Source organism: Bos javanicus, chromosome 1 (genome assembly GCF_032452875.1).
Source record: "Bos javanicus breed banteng chromosome 1, ARS-OSU_banteng_1.0, whole genome shotgun sequence".
Lineage (NCBI taxonomy): Eukaryota > Metazoa > Chordata > Mammalia > Artiodactyla > Bovidae > Bos > Bos javanicus.
The window spans coordinates 23,290,130-23,312,033 of NC_083868.1; the positions used below are offsets into that span (position 1 = coordinate 23,290,130).

Sequence of the window (21,904 nt, forward strand, 5' to 3'; positions counted from 1 at the left end):
ATCTAGTCAAGGCTATGATTTTTCCAGTGGTCATGTACGGATGTGAGAGTTGGACTATAAAGAAAGCTGAGCACCGAAGAATTGATGCTTTTGAACTGTGATGTTGGAGAAGACTGTTGAGAGTTCCTTGGACTGCAAGGAGATCAAACCAGTCCATCCTAAAGGAAATCAGTCCTGAATATTCATTGGAAGGACTGATGCTGAAGTTGAAACTCCAATACTTTGGCCACCTGATGTGAAGAGGTGACTCATTGGAAAAGACCCTAATGCTGGGAAAAATAGAAGGCAGGAGGAGAAGGGGACGACAGAGGATGAGATGGTTGGATGGCATCACTGACTCACTGGACATGGGTTTGGGTAGGCTCCAGGAGTTGGTGATGGACAGGGAGGCCTGGCGTGCTGCAGTTCATGGGGTCACAGAGTTGGACACGACTGAGCAACTGAAATGAACTGTGTCTGTGTCTCCACTGCTGTCCTGCAAATAGGTTCATCAGTAGCATCTTCCTAGCTTCCATATACATGCATTAATATGTGATTTCTGTTTTTCTCTTTCTGAGAATGCTGTTGAACTCCTCCTAACACCATACATAAAGATAAACTCAAAATGGATTAAAGACCTAAAAGTAAGGCCAGAAACTATAAAACTCTTAGAATTTAGGCAGAACACTCTATGGCATAAATCACAGCAAGATCCTTTATGACCCACCTCCTAGAGTAATGGAAATAAAAACAAAAATAAGCAAATGGGACCTAATTCAACTTAAAGCTTTTGCACAGCAAAATAAACTATAAACATGGTGAAAAGACAACCATCTTGATTTTGGGTTCTGAGAGCTTGGCTTAGCTGCAGAAAGAGCATCATCTCCCGTTTTGTGCCTACTGGGGGTGCAGATCATAGGGTCTGTGCCTGGATGAGGCTGGCTGTCAGGTCAAGGTTCTGAGACACGAAGAACCATTATTGGCTCTCAGGTGACTGTCTAATCCACAACCCTTCCTATCTCACTATCTTTGTAGTGTTGAGAATTCCTTTCTTAGTATTGTCCACCAGGAATCATGGATTAGATGGGAGATAGGTCAGATGGATTTGTGGGAGAGTGGAGTACCATCCTCACTGCCTGTGGCAACTTGTTCTCCTTTTTTTCAGCTATCTTTGGGAGTTCCTTTGGATTATGGAGGCTGCATTTTCTGTGTCCTGTTCAGGGACACGTCTCATGCACATAGTTAAATTATATTCTAAGCCTGGAAGTTTACCTCCAGGTCTTCCCCAAAAGAGACAGTAGTTTGTGTTACATTTGAATATATATACTCATGCAGATCCTAACTGTGAAAGGACAGACAATGGATCATAAAATTTATAAAAGCTTTTATATTTAAGGGACTTATAGAATGCTCTCATCCTACACAAATACCCTCTTGGTACTCTGGGACGATCAGATAGCAAGAAGGGCACAAAACATATTAAAACTGGCCTAAAATGTTCCCTTGGGTTTCCCAGCTGGTAAAGAATCTGCCTGCAGGGGATACTTTGATCCCTGGGTTGGCAAGATCTTCTGGATAAAGAAATGGCAACTCACTCCAGTATTCTTGCCTGGGGAAATCTCAAGGACAGAGGAGCTTGGTGGGGTACAGTTCATGGGGCTGCAAAAGAGTCAGACACAACTGAGCGACCGAGTGACTAAACAAAAAGAAAATATCTCCCTAACAAAATTCAAGAGCAGAAGTCAGACTTAGACCAAAAATTTGATTTACTATAAATTCTCCTCTGCCTCCTTCTTATACTCACTTTTACCTCCAGCTCCTTATTCCTGACTCCCCAGAATATCTTTTAGATCCACCTTCTCTGAATCCAGCTCCATTTCCTCAACCAATTCTTTTAATCTCTCAAACTTCTATGGCTTCCCCAGAAAATCTCTTGACCACCTAACCACCTGCTTTAACTTCCCTTTCTTTACAATAATTATGAGAGGCTTTTAAAAAACTGACTTTAAAACATAAGGTAGTCGTCGTTCATATGACTGTTGTCAACCAGGAAATAGGGGTCTCCTGCATTGCAGGCAGATTCTTTACCAACTGAGCTATGTCACGAAGACACCAGTGTAAACAGGTGAATTTGCCTTTTGGTTGGTTGACTTGGTAAAATTGATATCCAGATAATTCCAGCCTGTGATGAAAGAAATTTCAAGAATTCCTTGCAGTTCAAAGATTTTAACTCATGTAACAATATTTCAAGATAATTTTCTTAATCTGGTACTTGTTAAGATATTTCTTATGTGTATATATTTCCTTTAATGCCAATTACAATGAAATAATCTGGGGCTTAGGAAATTTGCAAGGTCTAAGAATTGACGAAAATGCAGAGGTGAAGTTAATGTGTTTTAGATATATATCACTTCCTATTTACATAGAAAGATATTTCCCGTTTGGTATGATTCTAAATTGCAAAAATGTTAATTTAAAAAAAGGTCAGCATTTTTAGTTTGAATATTCAGCAATATGAAGTTTTATAGATCAAGCTACATTAAGCAGAATTTACATTTTCACATTTGTCAGATCAAAACAGACTAATATTTACATTTAAAACATGACTGCATTGTATAATCATAACCAGAAGTTAAATTCAGCTACTAATTTTGCTACAAATATTTTATTATTTTAAATAATAATAAATATCTATAAGGTGCTATGCAATACACAAAAGAAATATCAAAGAATGGTTAAAATTGGGTGGTTAGTTCCTAATGAAGGTGTGTGATCCTTTCAATTGGATTCAATAAATAAATATTTTCAGCATTCTAGTTTATGATGAGCTACAAAGTTAACAAGATTGTCCACATAAATCATTAATTTTACATGTAGTCTGTTTATCCCTGCAAATAAACGGTCCAGAAGTAGGAAAGCTGATTTTACAATAAACATTAAGTACCATACAATAGTGAAACTTTCTACCGAAATTATTGTTCATTATCAAGATCTAAATGTGTCCGATATATGCTTTCCAACCTGGATGGCGAAAGAGGTGGACAATGAATACTGACATAGCCAACTAATTTTTATAAAATACAATTAATAAATAGAAGTCAAGAGCCATGTATTCCTAATTATATATAATCATATGAAAAGGGAAGGAACCAAAAGCTAGCCACATGATAATCATCTTTCCTTTGGTATCACTGTTGTGTATCCTTGTATATGAAGTATATATGTATGAGAGTAAGGCTGAGACAAGATATTTAGACATAAAAAAGTATTAGTAATAAAGGAAACTAAACTCTGCTTATTCTCTCTTCTTAGGAAAAACATACAACTCAAAGATTTGTGTTAGTTTCATTCAGAAAACTGACCATTCCACTTCTGACTTCAGCTGCGGGTTACAGGCAACAATATAGGCGATCATGGTGCATTCTCCATGAGTGCTCAGTGACTTTTGATTAATGGTTTAGTGTAAGTTCATCACTGATACTAAAACATAACAACTCAAAAGTGTATTTCTTGTTAACAACACCATTACAAATACAAAAAGCACATTATATTGTTTTTAAGATTTTTGTCATTCAAGACAAAAATTAAATACAAATCAGCATATTGCTATATACTTCAAAGAAGACAAGAAAGCCATGGAATTGGTCCTTTAGTAGAATACAGATTTTTCTTTTAACAGAATGAAGACTAGTAGAGATACATTTCATTTGAATGTACATACTAGTATCGTTTTTTCTTACACTTTTGGAACTTTGGGTTATATTCATTTCCTCTGCTGTTTTCTGTGCTACTGTCGCTATCACTGCTTTGTTTCTGCCTCTTTCGTTTATTTGTCTGATAAAGGTCTGAGTCACTTGGTTGCTGCTGAGTCCATTCATAAGAGCTGGGTCCAGCCTCCAGATCTGAAACATGATTCAGTGAGGAAGATGCAGAAGTGCTGTTAGGAAGTGGTGCTGTCATCTCGTAGTAAGGAAGCTGCAGTGCTGGGTAATATGTAGGCCACTGCTGTGGGAAAAACCCACACATATTCACCTACCAAAGCAAGCCCACAAAGGAAAAAAAAAGACAAAGTTAAGAGTTTACATTTATTATACAAGTAACTATGAGCAAACCAAACCATGTGTCAGTAAGAAGGACAGGGATGCAGTAGTTTCTTTAAACGATTAACAAAGATTCCAGCTGGTGTATAGCGTACTACAGTACAGATCAGTGCTGTCCTAAAGAAATATAATGTAAGCCACATGGGTAGTTTTAAATCTTCTAATAGTCACAGGACGAAAATAACAATGAAACAGGTGCAATTTAAATAATATATATTGTGAGTGTGCTCATTTTCTCAGTTGTGTCTGATTCTTTGCCATCCCATGGACTGTAGCCCACCAGGCTTCTCTGTCCATGGAATTTCCCAGGCAAGAATACTGGAGTGAGTTGCCATTTCCTACTCCAGGGGCTCTTCCTGACCCAGGGATTGAACCCATATCTCCTGTGTCTCCTGCATTGGCAGGTGGATTATTTATCACTGAGTCACTTGGAAAGCCCTAATATATTTTATTCCCAAATATCCAAAATATTGTCATTTCAACATGTAACCAATATAAAAATTACTCATGAGATATTTTACTTTTTTATACTAAGTCTTTAAAATCTGCTGTGCCTTTTATACTTATGGATGTGGTTTAGTAGCTAAGTTGTGTCTGACTTTTGTGACCCCATGGATGGTAGCCCACCAGGCTCCTCTGTCCATAGGATTTCCCAGGCAAAAATACTGGAGTCGGCTGCAATTTCCTTTTCCAGGGGATCTTCCCAACCCAGGGGTTGAATCCAGGTCTCCTGCACTACAGGTAGATTCTTTACTGACTGAGCTACCAGGGAAAGAAAGAAAGAAAGTGAAGTCGCTCAGTCGTGCCTGATTCTTTGCGACCCCAGGGACTGTGTAGCCACTAGTCTCCTCCATCCATGGGGTTTTCCAGGCAAGAATACTGGAGTGAGTTGCCATTTCCTTCTCCAAGGGAGCTACCAGGGAAGCCCTATATATTTACATATTTATACTTATATTCAAAAGCATATTCAATTTGGATACTAAATTTTCATTGAAAATATTTAATCAGAATTTAGATTATATAAAATTTAGTTGAAATAGTAGCTATACATACCCAAATTTTTTTTTTTTGCAAACATACTTCAAAGTTTTGCAATAATTGCATCAAGTTTCTGTTCCTAAACTTAAATTAAAATTAAGTAAAATGAAAATAATCACTCCTTATGGATGGCTGATAGTCACCATATTTTGCAGCACCGCAGTCAATTCTTAAGATAGATTAACTCAAATTTCTAGCTATTTAAAGTAGATTAAGGACCTATTTGCAGGGCAGGAATAGAGACACAGACACAGAGGGCAGACTTGTGGACATGGGAGAAGAAGGAGAGGGTGGGACAAATTGAGAGTAGCATTGAGAGAGTAGTAATAGAAAATAATACATTACCATGTGTCAAATAGACAGCTAGAGGGGAAGCTGCTACAAAACACAGGGAGCTGAGTTCACCTCAGTGCTCTGTGATGACCTAGAGGGCTCGGATTCGGTGGGCAGGAGAGAGGCTCAAGAGGGAGGGCGTATGTGTAGACTTAGGACTGATCACGTTGTTGTGTAGCAGAAACCAACACAACATTTTTAAGCACTGGGACGGCCCAGAGGGATGGTATGGGGAGGGAGGAGGGAGGAGGGTTCGGGATGGGGAACACATGTATACCTGTGGTGGATTCATTTTGATATTTGGCAAAACTAATACAATTATGTAAAGTTTAAAAATAAAATAAAATTAGAAAAAAAAAAGAAAAAAAAAAAAACTGTCATGGCTAAGCCAAAAAAAATAAAATAAAATAAAATAAAATTAGTAACCAGTAATGCGGAATGGGGCAACATTAATACTTATTAATATTTTTGAATGAAAGTATAAATAGTAGACTGTGGACAACGTGATCATAAAGTTATTTACTTCCATTAAAAAAGATTAATAGGGAAAACAAGCTCTCGTGTGTGTGTATGTGTATGTATGTATGGCTCATCTCATCAAAGAGAAAAATAATGCCACAAAGAAGATATTGATGGTTTTAGATGAGAACTGGCTGTTTATTACTATCTCACCATAAACAAGGAAAGGGCTTTCCTGACGGCTCAGTGGGTAAAGATTCTGCCTGTAATGCAGGAGACTTGGGTTTGATCCCTGGGTTGGGAAGATCCTCTGGAGAAGGAAATGGCTACCTACTCCAGTATTCTTGCCTGGGAAATCCCATGGACAGGGAAGCCTGGTGGGCTACAGTCCACAGGGTCATAAACGAGTCAGAAACAACTAAGCACAGACTGTATAACCAAGAAGTTTTTTCCAAAAATTAAATTATCAACTTTCATTATGTTTACAAAGTGAAAATGGCTATTTGAAAAATCTGAAGATCATATGTATGTTGGATGTTTGTAAGAAATCTCGTGTTAATCAGAATACCTGTGTTATAGTCCCACAGCTGTCATTAACAAATTGTATAATCTTGGGCTTGCTGATTAATCTCTGAACCTCAGTTTTATTATGTATAAAATGAGAAGTTAGAAGAAAACATTTCCTAAGTTCCCCTTTAACAATATAGTCCACCACTGTGATTTCTAGGCCAGAACCACATTTTTGAGAGTCTTTGGAAATAAGGTAGTTTACTCTACCAATTGAGAAACTTTGTGTTTAGTTAAAATAAAAATCTATGTACAAAAGCAGTATATGGTGATTGATGACTACATTCTATCAAAATGCTTCATTAAACAGTATTCAATTTTAGAAACATACCTTTTAAATTTTAAAAATATAGTCATTCAAGTGATTCAAATTTTATTTTACCACAGTGCATTATCACTTGCATCTGCCATTTTTCATTCATACACTGGCTGTTTGTGGACATAACATGTATGGGATTTCAGATGATCAATTTCAGATAAAAGAGCAGATCGCCACTGGGGCACAGTGCTCAAGGCATATTCTGCCTTCACTCTAGGCTTAGAGTTGAGCTTAAGTTCCAAGCAGTTTTCATATCCTTTATAGTTTGTATTATCATGTTATATTTTCAACCAAAGGCATATTAAACTTACCATCTTCTGAAAGAGAAAATATTCTTGAGATAAAGATGCATTATTAATTGGAGAGAACTGCATGGAAAAGGAAGATCTGCCCATGGCTTCTTCATTTCTTGAGGGAGGTAAAAGAAGAAGTAATATGAAGTTAAAATTCCTATGGACAGAGGTACTCTAGTCTTAGAAAGAAAAAAAAAAAAAGAGACAGCTTCATAATTAAAGAACTTCTCTAAAAGCTCAATTAAGATAAATTAACTTTAAACATATTACACTGATAATGTAGTGACATAGCAGTATCTCAAGTCTTATTAATTACCACATACTGAAATCTTAATATTTAGAGTCACATTTGGCTTTCTGATAGGAAAATGTTAATCAATGTTATAGTTGTATAAAGGCATAGAACACTCAGATATGAAGAAAGCAAAGTAAGTCAATAATAATCACCAAGCATACACTCAATCTTCTACAAATAATATAGGTGAAAAAATAGGAATTTTTTCAATTCATTTTTGAAGGTACTTTCACTGTTAAACTAAAAAAATTATGCTCTTTGTTAAACAAGCTGCTGATATTAGCATGAACACATATTTGCTGATTTCTTCCACACGGTGATAGTGGTAAAGAACCTGCCTGCCAATGCAGAAGATGTGAGAGACTCGGGTTTGATTTCTGGGTTGGGAAAACCCCCGGAGGAGGGTATGGCAACCCACTTCAGTATTCTTGCCTGGAGAATTCCATGGACAGAGGAGCCTGGGGGGGTTGTGGTTCACAGGGTTGCAAAGAGACAGACACGACTGAAGTGATTTTGCACACATGCACAATCCCTGATTAACATCAGAAGTGTCCAAAAATTTCATTTATATATGTAATGTTTGCATCTATGGAGATCTCTAGTAAATTCCAATGTTATATGTACTGGCTGGATTCTCAGCTAGTCCTCATTATAGCTAGTCTTCACTCTACTTGCTCCACAGTATGCCACAATTTTAACACTAATACTGCTAATCTTAGGACAGGAAGTTTACTGTGGGAAGGGTGAATTAAAACAGGCAGATGGAGGCAAAGACAAGGGCAGGAGAACAACAAGAAGCTGTCAGACGGATAGGTGTTGGTTCATGGTGAGAGCAGGATCACAGAAGCCAGTGGAGAAGTGGGTTTCAGCGAGGAAATACTTAGTGTTGGTTGTTAGAGTAAACTGGATAAGCATTAGAGCTACTCTATCATTGATCAGAAGATTCCTGACAACAAACTGTTCAAAGAACAGCTTCCAAACAACAGTGGGGTTAAGAAGTGAATAGGAAGTAAAGATGTGAAGGATAATTTTTCAGTGAGAAGAAGGGGAAAATATAATAGACTGATTTGGAGACAAAGTTCAAGGAGACGTGAACATGTGTTTGCAGTAAGTGATAGTAAAGAAACAAGATAAAAAGCACAGTGAGGTTATAGACTGGGGAAGATGTGACCCAGTAGCAGAGGTGGTAAGATTAGCATCATTATAAAAATAGCTGCAAAATTTCTAAAACCACTATCTTTCCCATGAGAATTTCAGGGCGTGCATATGTTTCTCCATAGAGGAGTCACATGTAAATTGGGAAGTCACAAGTTGAACTGTGTCAACTCAAAAGTTACATGTTGTAGTCCTAACACCAAATAGTTCAGAATGTGACCTTATATGTGAGAGTTAGGCTGAAAAGAAAGCTTAGCACCAAAGAATTGATGCTTTTGAACTGTGGTGTTGGAGAAGACTCTTCAGAGTCCCTTGGACTGCAAGGAGATCCAACCAGTCCATCCTAAAGAAAATCAGTCCTGAATATTCATTGGAAGGACTGATGCTGAAGTTGAAACTCCAATACTTTGGCCACCTGATGTGAAGAACTGACTCACTGGAAAAGACCCTGATGCTGGAAAGATAGAAGGCAGGAGGAGAAGGGGACGACAGAGGATGAGATGGTTGGATGGCATCACTGACTCAACAGACATGAGTTTGAGCAAGCTCCTACTGGTGATGGACCAACAGGGAAGCCTGGTGTGCTGCAGTCCATGGGGTCGCAGAGAGTCAGATATGACTGAGCAACTGAACTGAACTGTGACCTTATTTGGAAATAAGGTTGCTGCAGATGTAATTAGCTAAGAGGAGGTCATACTGGAGTAGGAGGTGCTAAACAGGCATCCTTCCTTATTATAGTCAAAGGGGAAACTTGTGGAGACAGATGCACACAGGGAGAACATCATATGGAGATGAAGGCAGAGAATTGGGTGATGCTTGTACATGTCAAGGAATATCAATGATTGCCAACAAATGAGCGGAAGAAGCTATGAGAGAGGCACTGGATTCCCTGGTGGTTCAAATGGTAAAGAATCCACCTGTAATGTGGGAGAACTGGTTTCAGTCCCTGGGTTGGGAAGATCCCCTGGAGGAGGGCATGGCAACCCACTCTAGTATCCTTGCCTGGAGAATCCCATGGACAGAGGAGCCTGGCGGGCTACAGTCTATGGGGTTTCACAGAGTCAAACATGACTGAGCAACCGAGTACAGCACAGCATATACGACAGAGGCACAGAACAGATTCTTTCTCATCGCCCTCAAAAGGAACTCTAGCAGACACCTTGATTTTGGATTTTGAGCTGTGAGACAATACACTTCTGTGTTTAATTTCGTTTGTGATACTTTTTATGGTGGCTTTAGCACTGAGAAGCTAAAGGCAAAGGAGAAAAGGAAAGATATATCCATTCGAATGTGGAGTTCCAAAGAACAGCAAGGGGAGATGAGAAAGCCTTCCTCAGTGATCAGTGATCAAAGAAATACAGGAGAATAATAGAATGGGAAAGACTAGAGATCTCTTCAAGAAAGTTAGAGATACCAAGGGAACACTTCATGCAAAGATGGGCACAATAAATGACAGAAGTCAAATGGACCTAGCAGAAGCAGAAGATATTAAGAGGTGGCAAGAATACACATAAGAACTATGCAAAAAAGATCTGCATGACCCAGATAATCACGATGGTGTGATCACTTACCTACAGCCAGACATCCTGGAATGCAAAGTCAAGTGGGCCTTAGGAAGCATCACTACAGACAAAGCTAGTGGAGGTGATGGAATTCTAGTTGAGCTATTTCAAATCTGCTGTGAAAGCGCTGCACTCAATATGCCAGCAAATTTGGAAAACTCAGCAGTGGCCATAGAACTGGAAAAGGTCAGTTTTTATTCCAATCCGTAAGAAAGGCAATACCAAAGAATATTCAAACTACCATACAATTGCACTCATCTCACACGCTAGCAAAGTAATGCTCAAAATTCTCCAATCCAGGATTCAACAGTACATGAATAGTGAACTTCCAGATGTTCAAGCTGGTTTTAGAAAAGGCAGAGGAACCAGAGATCAAGTTGCCAACATCTGTTGGATTATCAAAAAAGCAAGAGAGTTCCAGAAAAACATCTACTTCTGCTTTATTGACTATGCCAAAGCCTTTGACTGTTTGGATCACAACAAACTGGAAAATTCTGAAAGAGATGGGAATACCAGACCACCTTACTTGCCTCCTGAGAAATCTATATGTAGGTCAAGAAGCAACAGTTAGAACTGTACATGGACAACAGGCTGGCTCCTAATCGGGAAAGGTGTATGTCAAGGCTGTATATTGTCATTCTGCTTATTTAACTTATATGCAGAATACATCATGAGAAATGCTGGGCTGGATGAAGCACAAGCTGGAGTCAAATTGCCAGGAGAAATATCAATAACCTCAGACATGCAGATGACACCACCCTTATGGCAGAAAGTGAAGAACAACTAAAAAGCCTCTGGATGAAAGTGAAAGAGGAGAGAGAGAAAGTTGGTTTAAAACTAAACATTCAGAAATCTAAGATCATGGCTTCTGGTCCCATCACTTCATGGGAAACAGATGGGGAAACAATGTTAACAGTGACTGACTTTATTTTCTGGGACTCAAAAATCACTGCAGATGGTGACTGCAGCCATGAAATTAAAAGACACTTGCTCCTTGGAAGAAAAGCTATAACCAACCTAGATAGCATATTAAAAAGTAGAGACATTACTTTGCCAACAGAGGTCCATATAGTCAAAGCTATGGTTTTTCCAGTAGTCATGTATGGATGTGAGAGTTGGACTATAAAGAAAGTTGAGCACTGAAGAATTGATGCTTTTGAACTGTGGTGTTGGAGAAGACTCTTGAGTGTCCCTTGGACTGCAAGGAGATCGAACCAGTCCATCCTAAAGGAAATCAGTCCTGAATATTCATTGGAAGGACTGATGCTGAAGCTGAAACTTTGGCTACCTGATGCAAAGAACTGACTCATTGGAAAAGACCCTGATGCTGGGAAAGATTGAAGGCAGGAGGAGAAGGGGACGACAGAGGATGAGATGGTTGGAAGGCATCACTGACTTGATGGACATGAGTTTGAGCAAGCTCCGGAAGTTGGTGATGGACAGGGAAGCCTGGGGTGCTTCAGTCCATGGGCTTGCAAAGAATCGGACACGACTGAGCACCTGAACTGAACTGAACTGAACTAGCACTGCTGGCTGAGACGGTAAAGAATCTGCTTGCAAGGCTGGAGACCAGGTTTTGTTTCTTGGGTTGCAAAGATCTCCTGGAGAAGGGAATAGCAACACATTCCAGTATTTTTTCCTGAAGAATCCCATGGACAGGGAAGCCTGGAGGGCTATAGTCCATGGGGTTGCAAAGAGTCCGACACAACTGAGTGACTAACACAAGCACACTAATACAGGAACTATTTACTAAAAGCAGAAAGTATAAGAGGTAATAACAAGCACAAAAACACATTTCCAAGGAACACTAGTGAAAGACGAGGGTATGAGAAGAGCAGCATTCTCTGCACAACACTTCTAGGACACTATGACCTTTTCTCATCCTTCCTTTATAATGCAGCACATACTAGAAGAAGAAGGTATCACCAGTGAGGTGGAGTAGTATGGAATATATACCTGTCTCTGATCTTTTAGCCTAGAATTTGTGATAATGAAGTGCATATCAAATAGAAGTAGAACATGTATGAGTTACTGCTGTCTTCTACTTGTTTATCTAGTCTTCTTCTGCCCCACACCTAGCAATACCTTGTTTCTGTCCAAACTCATAAGGAAAAAGAGGTATCTTTTCCCATTAGAAGAATAAGGAAAGTTTTTATGTAACCTAAATGGCTCAATTCATGAGTCCACAGTTCCTTTCATACCAAGGAAGTGAATTACCACCACCTCCTGCCAACATTTGCTGAAAGTACTCACTGGATACTTGCTATATGCCATTTTAAATACCCTGAAACTATAAAATTTGACTCTGACAATAATTGTCCTCATTGTAGACATGAGGTACAGTGTGATCATTTGTCCAGGGTTATACTGTTCATATAGTGACACAGGCAGGATTCAGATCCAGATAGTCTGATTTCAGGACCTACTTTGTCCCGATTTCATTGATTTAGAAATGTGGGGGACAATGAGGACGCGGAGCACACTGTGTTATGCGTGGGGCGCAGTACTTCTTCAAAAGATGAGTCTGGGTAACTGCCAGTCCTAAGAGGTCACTCTTCTATGCTTAGGAGGGTAGATATAATTAGCAGGCATGGGAGGTTCAATGCTGTTAGATTACTTGAGAACATTCAGTTCTGCTACAGAAAACAAGAAAACAACCAGCATGGATAAAACTCAGAAGAATGTGGTAGCCTTTATGAAAGATACATTGATGGATCTGATGCAGCAGCAGAGAGAAACAGGGGCTATGAACATTAGTGTAGCTAGAACTCAGCTAATACAGATTTATGAGATAGTGATGATACTGTAATTAGAACAAGCAAGTGATTTGGAAGACATAGGCAGTATTCACAACATATATTAAATATTCAAAATAAATAATTTAGCATGTGTTAAGAGATGCCACGGATAGATTCAGTAGAAAATATGATGGAACAAATAAGACTGTTAGTCATGGGTAGAAAGGGAAGGAAAGACCAAGTCATTATCATGGTGCCACTGGGCTAAGTTATGCTGTTCTTATGTCTGCTCTGCCTAAGAAACTCAGGTAGACCTGTGAGTATGTAGCTCCTTCTGTGGCCAGGTATATTTGCCCCTCTGTCTCTTTGAGAAAGCAAGTAAGTGAGATTAGCTCTAGGAACTTTCTATCTGAATGGAATCTCTTACTCTAACCTCAGCTCTAGTGCTTGTGCGTGCATGCTTGCTAAGTTGCTTCAGGTGTGTCTGATTCTGTGTGACCCTTCTGGTTCCAAATAGGAAAAGGAGTACGTCAAGGCTGTATATTGTCACCCTGCTTATTTAACTTATATGAGAAACGCTGGACTGGAAGAAACACAAGCTGGAATCTAGATTGCTGGGAGAAATATCAATAACCTCAGATATGCAGATGACACCACCCTTATGGCAGAAAGTGAAGAGGAACTCAAAAGCCTCTTGATGAAAGTGAAACTGGAGAGTGAAAAAGTTGGCCTAAAGCTCAACATTCAGAAAACAAAGATCATGGCATCCGGTCCCAATACTTCATGGGAAATAGATGGGGAAACAGTGGAAACAGTGTCAGACTTTATTTTTCGGGGCTCCAAAATCACTGCAGATGGTGACTGCAGCCATGAAATTAAAAGATGCTTACTCCTTGGAAGCAAAGTTACGACCAACCTAGAGAGCATATTCAAAAGCAGAGACATTACTTTGCCAACAAAGGTTCATCTAGTCAAGGCTATGGTTTTTCCTGTGGTCATGTATGGATGTGAGAGTTGGACTGTAAAGAAGGCTAAGCGCCGAAGAATTGATGCTTTTGAACTGTGGTGTTGGAGAAGACTCTTGATAGTCCCTTGGACTGCAAGGAGATCCAACCAGTCCATTCTGAAGGAGATCAGCCCTGGGATTTCTTTGGAAGGAATGATGCTAAAGCTGAAACTCCAGTACTTTGGCCACCTCATGCGAAGAGTTGACTCATTGGAAAAGACTCTGATGCTGGGAGGGATTGGGGGCAAGAGGAGAAGGGGACGACAGAGGATGAGATGGCTGGATGGCATCACTGACTCGATGGACGTGAGTCTGAGTGAACTCCGGGAGTTGGTGATGGACAGGGAGGCCTGGCATGCTGCGATTCATGGGGTCGCAAAAGTCAGACACAACTGAGTGACTGATCTGATCTGATCTGATGGACTATAGCCTGCCAGGCTTGTACACTGTCCAGAGATTCTCCAGGCAAGAATATTGGAGTGGGTTGCCATGCCTTCTCCAGGGGATCTTCCTGACCTAGGGATGGAACCTGCCTCTCCTAAGTCTCCTGCACTGGGAGATGGTTCTTTACCACTAGAGCCACCTGGGAAGCCCACTCTAGGGCTAATAACCACACAATCAGTGGGGAAGGCTGATGCAATAGAGAGAGAAACAGGTTGTATGAATATCAGTGTAACCAGAACTCGGCTAGTAAGGTCCCTTGCGTCCAAATGTTAAATTATCCAATACCCAAAGCTTTCCTTTTGCTTTTCACTGTATCTTTTAAATTGGTTTAATAAATGCTGTGACTTGAGCACCTTAGTCTGGTTTGGGAGACTTTCTGTCCCATGACCTTTGGTATAGCTAAACTGAGAGCATCCCTGCAGGCTATGGTTGCATCAAGAAATAAGCCTACATCAAATATGAGAATATTTTGAAAATTACCATAGAGAAATTCTAAAAATTAGTAAAATAGATAGTAGAGTGACTTAATGTTCAAATGCTTAATTTCAAGCCTAGAAACTATCACCTTTTCATCTTTGTGCCCTTGGCAATTAGTTAACTTTTGCATCTCTATATTTATTCAAGTATAAAATATGGATAACAGTATTTCTACGATCCATCACAGTGAGACTTTGCACACTTAAGTGATTTCACAGTAATGAAAAGTACACGGTAATCTATAAACAATGCTACAAATATAAATCTCTCCCACGTACTGCAGAAAATATTGACTGAATTTTAAATGAAAATACTTTCTGTCACTTTTCGTGCCTTCAGGAAAAATGAATTCTTTAATATTAACCTATGTCTAAATAGAAAGGTTTTATAGAATATATGAAAACCCTTCCTGGTATTAAGACCATATTTATTTGCCTTACCGTTATGAAAAAAAAATATTTTTAATTACCTGTAGCTGTGTGAATTTATCTTAACACAGCTTTCAAAACTTTGGTTAGCAGGTTCACAAGAGCGAGAGCTCCCTTCAAAAGAAAAAGAATAACAGATTATTTCAAGGTACATCTTTTTGGAGTTCTCACATTAAGCCATTTTCAAAAACTCCATATAAAATACACAAGATGTTTCTGACCTCCCAAGTACTACTTACAGGGTTGCTTATATCACGTATAAGAGTGTGAATTATAACCAAGCTTTGTCCAAAGCAATGACTGTAGAAAAAAAGAATTAGGCTGACATGGGGCCATACAAAGTATATAATGCTGCTTGCTAATACATACCTGTAAACTAAAGATGGCAAATGATCAGTGTTATTCGCCTTCTGTGTGGAAGGCATGAGTTCTCTAAACTGCACTGACAAATGTAAAAGTAACCTGACAGAGGCCACTGAGCAGCTGGCTGGGGACGTGTCAGGACACGACACGGCCTGGCCTGTTTTACTGTCGGTATGAGTTAATCGGATGGTACTTGAGAGCATGATGCAGCCAACTAATTATCTTTGTTAAGACAAAATCAAATGAAATGTGAAGTGGCCCTTTTCCTTTGCAACAAGACAACAGTGTTTTCTTATTCTTATGTCTTTTTTAGTACAGCGAGAAGCATAAGAACCAAACAAGGGGTACATTCATAAACCTGAATCATTGAGGAGGGAAGGAACATAAGTACCATAAGCATCACAACATAAGTATAAGCACTGCCTCTATGAGTCCCTCAAACTATAAAAGGGCTAGAGTAATAGTGCCTGTTCTCTGGACATCTAATCAATGATGAACAGTGTTGATGTGTTGTTTGAGAAGAAGAACACAGGAGAAGTTGTTTGAGGCCATTCATGTTAGGAAGCTTTTCTCTGTGGCTATGAAGGCTCAGCCTTTGGCCAGCTGCTTTTACAGGGCTCAGATCCAGGGTGATATGTATAACATGGTAAACCCAGGACAAAGACTAAGGCACCCACCCTATCTTCCAAATGGTAGATATTTGATACCATTGACAGGAAGATCAGCAAATAGCCTTGGTTCATAAAAGCTAGAGTTGGGTATCCCCAGTTCACTTAGATTTGTTTAATTTTTAACAGCCAATAGCAACCATCATGGCTATTTGCTGGCTGACATTAGAAGAGACCACTTTAAATTTTAATATAGAAATGATGCTATGGATTTGGCAATGTCATTGGTTGTATTAACTAATTACATAACATTATGAATGTGTTCTGAGAAATTTTAAGAGGCTGCAGGAGCACTTTTTTGGTCTTAGGCTATAACATAAAAAACATAGGAGAAAAAAAAAAAAAGTTTACACCTCTGGGAACAACACCACAAACAAAACACACTTTGAAGATTTCATCAGTGAGACAACCTACCAAATCGATACTGCACATTAATTGGTCTTCCATATAAACGAATTCCATTCAGCAAAGCTATGGCATAAGACACCGATTCTGGGTGTTTAAAGCAGACAAATCCAAAAGATTTCGGCTTTCCTTCTCTGTCTTTGCATATAGTCACTTTGGTTAATGGCCCAGCCTGCAAGAAACTTAAAAATTATTTTGTCATAAATCTAAAGATTTTTTTACACACAGAAAATCAACTATATTCAATTTAGGCTAAAATTCCAAATCTGTTAGCAATAACAGCTTTACATAGTTCTTTTGATCATGTACTTTCCTAACAATAAATATCATACTTCATCACACTTTCTTGGCATTTTCTGGCTCATCAAAAAACACTTATGTTGTTAAGGTCAGGAAATTTTAGGTAATAGTTCCAAATCTTAAAAAGAAAGATAGGCCTAACAAAACAATTTAGAGTGCATTTAAATCTAAGATTAAAATACTACTTTGCCTCCACACATATAGACCATGTTTAACTCAAAAATAATTGAAATGATAAACCCAGCATTCCTTGAGATGTTGGGTTTATGTTACCATAAAGCAACTCCAGTACTTTGGCCACCTCATGTGAAGAGTTGACTCATTGGAAAAGACTCTGATGCTGGGAGGGATTGGGGGCAGGAGGAGAAGGGGACGACAGAGGATGAGATGGCTGGATGGCATCACCGACTTGATGGACGTGAGTTTGAGTGAAATCTTGGAGTTGGTGATGGACAGGGAGGCCTGGTGTGCTGCAATTCATGGAGTTGCAAAGAGTCGGACACTTTGAGTGACTGAACTGAACTGAAAGAAACTGGTAACATCACATCAAAGCCTATTTTTTTTTTCTGACAAGATTAAAACGTTTTCACAAGAGAAATTAAATTTCTGATTTATACAGAAACTGTATTTTAATATGGTAAGCCCATTTGGTAAATATTCTCAAAGGGAAAAGTGTTTTAATATGTTTAAGATTTTTAAGTAGGTACACTATCTGTAAGAATGAAAAATTAGTAAGGGTCTAAGTCTAACAACTGGGGAATATTATTCCATGGTATATTATTAAAATAAGATAAAAGAAAATTGAAAATATTCAGATTTTATTGTGATTAAAACCTGTAATTAGCAATACAGAGTACAAAATCAGAGTCAAATATTGTAAAAGAGTGCTAATTACACCCTCAAATGTCACATTTCCATCATGACAATGATTACAGGAAGTACTTACCAAGCCTCATATAGATTTAGAGGTAGATGGCTCATACTTATTCATTGCTCTTTAATGACTGATTGCTTTTCTCTGTTGAGTTGGATAAGTATATTAAGGAATTGTTTTTAATCTAAAGAAAAATGTTAATTATCATCTTTAAAATGATACTGTATTTAAGATTCAATCTTTCTTTCTTTATTCTCTACTTTCCCAGGGAATAGCTCATCCTCCCTTCTGGGTTCAAGAACCACCTTATCAACGAATCTATTTTTTTCCCACTCATGCCTCCTTCATGCAGACAGTCTCCTTGAGAGCTCCATGTGATTATACTTCAAACTCAACACATTTGAACCTAAATTCATTATCTTTCCCCTTGAGATCTCTGTACTGTGCTGTGATTCGTCTCTCAGTTGTGAGACTGTGATCCTTTGGATTATAGTCCACCAGGCTCCTCTGTCCATGGGATTTTTCAGGCAAGAATACTGGAGTGGGTTGCTATTTTCTTCTCTGGATCTTCATGGCCCAGATTTCTTGGTTAAAAGTACAAATATACTAAACCTGATTTTCACTCTTCCAAGGATAATCAGAAATTTGAAAGAAACTAGTAACAAGGAGTGGAGAAGGCAATGGCACCCCACTCCAGTACTGTTGCCTGGAAAATCCAATGGATGGAGGAGCCTGGTATGCTGCAGTTCATGGGGTCGCTAAGAGTCAGACACGACTGAGCGACTTCCCTTTCACTTTCCACTTTCATGCATTGGAGAAGGAAATGGCAACCCACTCCAGTGTTCTTGCCTGGAGAATCCCATGGACAGAAAAGCCTGGTAGGCTGCAGTCCATGGGGTTGCACAGAGTTGGACGCGACTGAAGAGACTTAGCAGCAGCAGCAGCAGTAACAAGGAGAACCAAATAGTAATAAAAGAAATCAATTTTAATCAGTGTTTCTCCACAAGTGATATTAAATATACAGTATACTAACGCATATATATGGAATTTAGAAAGATGGTAACAATAACCCGATGTACGAGACAGCAAAAGAGACACTGATGTATAGAACAGTCTTATGGACTCTGTGGGAGAGGGAGAGGGTGGGAAGATGTGGGAGAATGGCAATGAAACATGTAAAATATCATGTAGGAAACGAGTTGCCAGTCCAGGTTCGATGCATGATGCTGGATGCTTGGGGCTGGTGCACTGGGACGGCCCAGAGGGATGGTATGGGGAGGGAGGAGGGAGGAGGGTTCGGGATGGGGAACACATGTATACCTGTGGCGGATTCATTTTGATATTTGGCAAAACTAATACAATTATGTAAAGTTTAAAAATAAAATAAAATTGGAAGAATAAAAAATAAAAAATAAAAAAAAAAAAAAAAAAAAAAGAAATCACAAATGGACAAAATATGCTTATATGCTTTGAATTTTACAAATTCAAAAATATACCCATGCATTTTAAAAGATGATATTCAACAAGAAGACTTGCTGGTAGTAAAAATCACATCATAAGTTTTTAGTACTTTTAAACCAGAGTCAAACACATAAATAGTGCTGCCAGTTGTCAAAGATTTGCTAAGTTTTTCTGGGTTGAAGCCTTTCTAAAAGACACCTCACTTTAGTAAATCCTCCCAGAATACAGGAGAGCATAGGCAAAAATAAAAACAAATGCTTTGCTGCATGATCTAATACAGATGAATATTTAGCTAGAAATTATAAAAAAAAAATGAGACTATCAATCTATCTAATGTATCTTGTAGTTTCACATACAACTGGTACAGATCCAGTTCCTATTGACTAGAAATAACATGTGTGCATGGGGGCATTCAGGTCTATCCATCCCATGACCTCATCATTCCCGCCCCCCTCTTTTTTGTTGGCTCAACATGAGAGAAGCTTTCTGGAGAAAAAGAACTATAAATTATCTTTCTACCTCCCTCCATCCCTCCTCTTCTTCTTTCCTTCTTTTTTTTTTTTTAAGTTAGAATGATAAATTCCAAATAATACTAGGATGAAAAATAACTGCAGGAAAAGACAAGTATTAGAGTAGATTAAAAATGGCAGGTTTAAAAGGATGGCAAGTTAGAAGAATAAGCATTAAAGCCTTAAAATCCACAATATTTTTCAAGTAATGTTTTATGTCCAGGAAGTGAAACTGTGTTCCTGCAGAAAATTCTATCAAATTGTGTGCATCTGTTGGTGGCTCAGATGGTAGAGTCTGTCTGCAATGCAAGAGACCCAGGTTTGATCCCTGGTTTGGGAAGATCCCCTGGAGAAGGAAATGTCAACCCACTCCAGTTTTCTTGCCTGGAGAATCCTATGGACAGAGGAGCCTCGCGGGCTACCCTCTATGGTGCTGCAAAGAGTCGGACAGGACTGAGCAACTAACACTTCCACTTCATAATTAATAGAGGGGCAATTTAGTTCAAACACAAATGAAGAGCCTTTCAGAAACTACATAAAGAACCCCGTTCACCTCTGATGCTCATGCTTAGCCCTTAGAATTTAGTTTTGCTATCGTCTCCCTTGGAACTTGCTCTTATTCTGATAGAGGAAAGTCACTTTTGATTTCTCTTGATATAAGCATCAGTACTATTATTAATAGTAATAGTAGTATTGTTCAGCAGCAGCAGCAGCAGCAAACACTTAGGAAGTACCAGGTTCAGTTCTGTCTGATTTGGATGAGTTTCCTCAATCTTCACACCACATCATACTGTAGATACTATGACTCCCACTGACATTTGAGGAAACTGTGGTGCTGAGCTATTTATGTACTTGGCCAAAATCACACTGCAGATACCAGAATTCACACTTGAAACAACTTTGCTGTACTAAATGTCCCTCTTTTTTGCACATTATTTTAAAACATGATAATTAATTTTAAATTTCTCCTTTTAGAAAGGCCAAGGACTGTCTCAAATGTGTATGCCTAGCACCTTACTTACTGTCATTGTAATTATTGATCATTAAACGGTTAAATGAACGGCTGAATGTGGATATCTCTTTAGCATGTAAGATCTATGTGTATACAGTAGGTGTATACAGGAGACATAAGTTATCACGTCTGAAAAAGTTTTCGTAAGACCCTCTTGGTATGAAATAAAGGGAACTAGTCAGGGTACTGGAGAAGGAAATGGCAACCCACTCCAGTGTTCTTGCCTGGAGAATCCCAGGGACGGGGGAACCTGGTGGGCTGCCATCTATGGGGTCGCACAGAGTCGGACACGACTGAAGCGACTTAGCAGCAGCAGCAGCAATCAGGGTATCAATCGGTCTCAGTCATGATTTGGCTGCCCAGATTATGCGGAAATCTCATTTATTCTGGAGTAAAATCATCTCCTGTATAAAAGGGCTTGCGAGAGTAAGTAACGTATACGGGAAGCATTTTAAAATATATTCTTCTCATTTCGCGGGATGTAGGGCGTCAGGGTGCTTATTATCTGAAGGAAGACAGTGACAGAGCTGTTTTCTGTTTTGCCTGAGCACACCAAGGCCCAGGCAGCCTCTGCAAAGCTCTGACTCAGGGTTGGGGGTTGGGGGTATCCTCGTCACTGCACACCCCAGGACTCTGCAATGAGGATGGGAAGGGGAAGGGCAGGGAATGAGGCGCACTTTTTGTCACTTCACTGCTGCTGCTAAGTCGCTTCAGTCGTGTCGGACTCTGTGCAACCCCATAGACGGCTGCCCACCAGGCTCCCCCGTCCCTGGGATTCTCCAGGCAAGAACACCGGACTACCCACTTGCTAACCTGGAGACAGCTGAGCCAAAGCGGAACTAAATTAAAAGCAGAGCAAAGGATGCGGAGGGAAAGGGAGCCGGACTCCGGGTGATTCAGGTGCGCCCCGCCCCTCCTGCGGCGCTTCCGGCTCGACGCGCTCCGCCCCTCTGATACCCCTTCCCTGCCGACCGTACCTGAAGGAACAGCTCGTAAAGAATTTCTTCCCGCACTCGAGCCTCTAAATTTCCCACAAACACCGTCCTGTCGGCTTCCTCCTGAGCAGGCAACATCTCTCCGGCTCGATCCAGAATGGAGGAGGCTCCGAGACCACGCCCT

At 39.5% G+C, this 21,904-nt stretch overlaps 1 protein-coding gene across 1 annotated transcript; it reads right to left on the reverse strand.

Moving 5' to 3' along the window:
* Nucleotides 1–1,361: 1,361 nt before the first annotated feature.
* Nucleotides 1,362–21,858, reverse strand: RBM11 (RNA binding motif protein 11). The gene is made up of 5 exons (XM_061429901.1): nt 21,763–21,858; nt 16,639–16,801; nt 15,235–15,307; nt 7,107–7,203; nt 1,362–4,011 (listed from the first exon to the last, which is right to left on the reverse strand). Exons 1-5 carry the CDS (start codon nt 21,856–21,858, stop codon nt 3,700–3,702), a joined length of 741 nt encoding a protein of 246 aa, XP_061285885.1. The 3' UTR covers nt 1,362–3,699.
* Between the last annotated feature and the right edge of the window lie 46 nt (nt 21,859–21,904).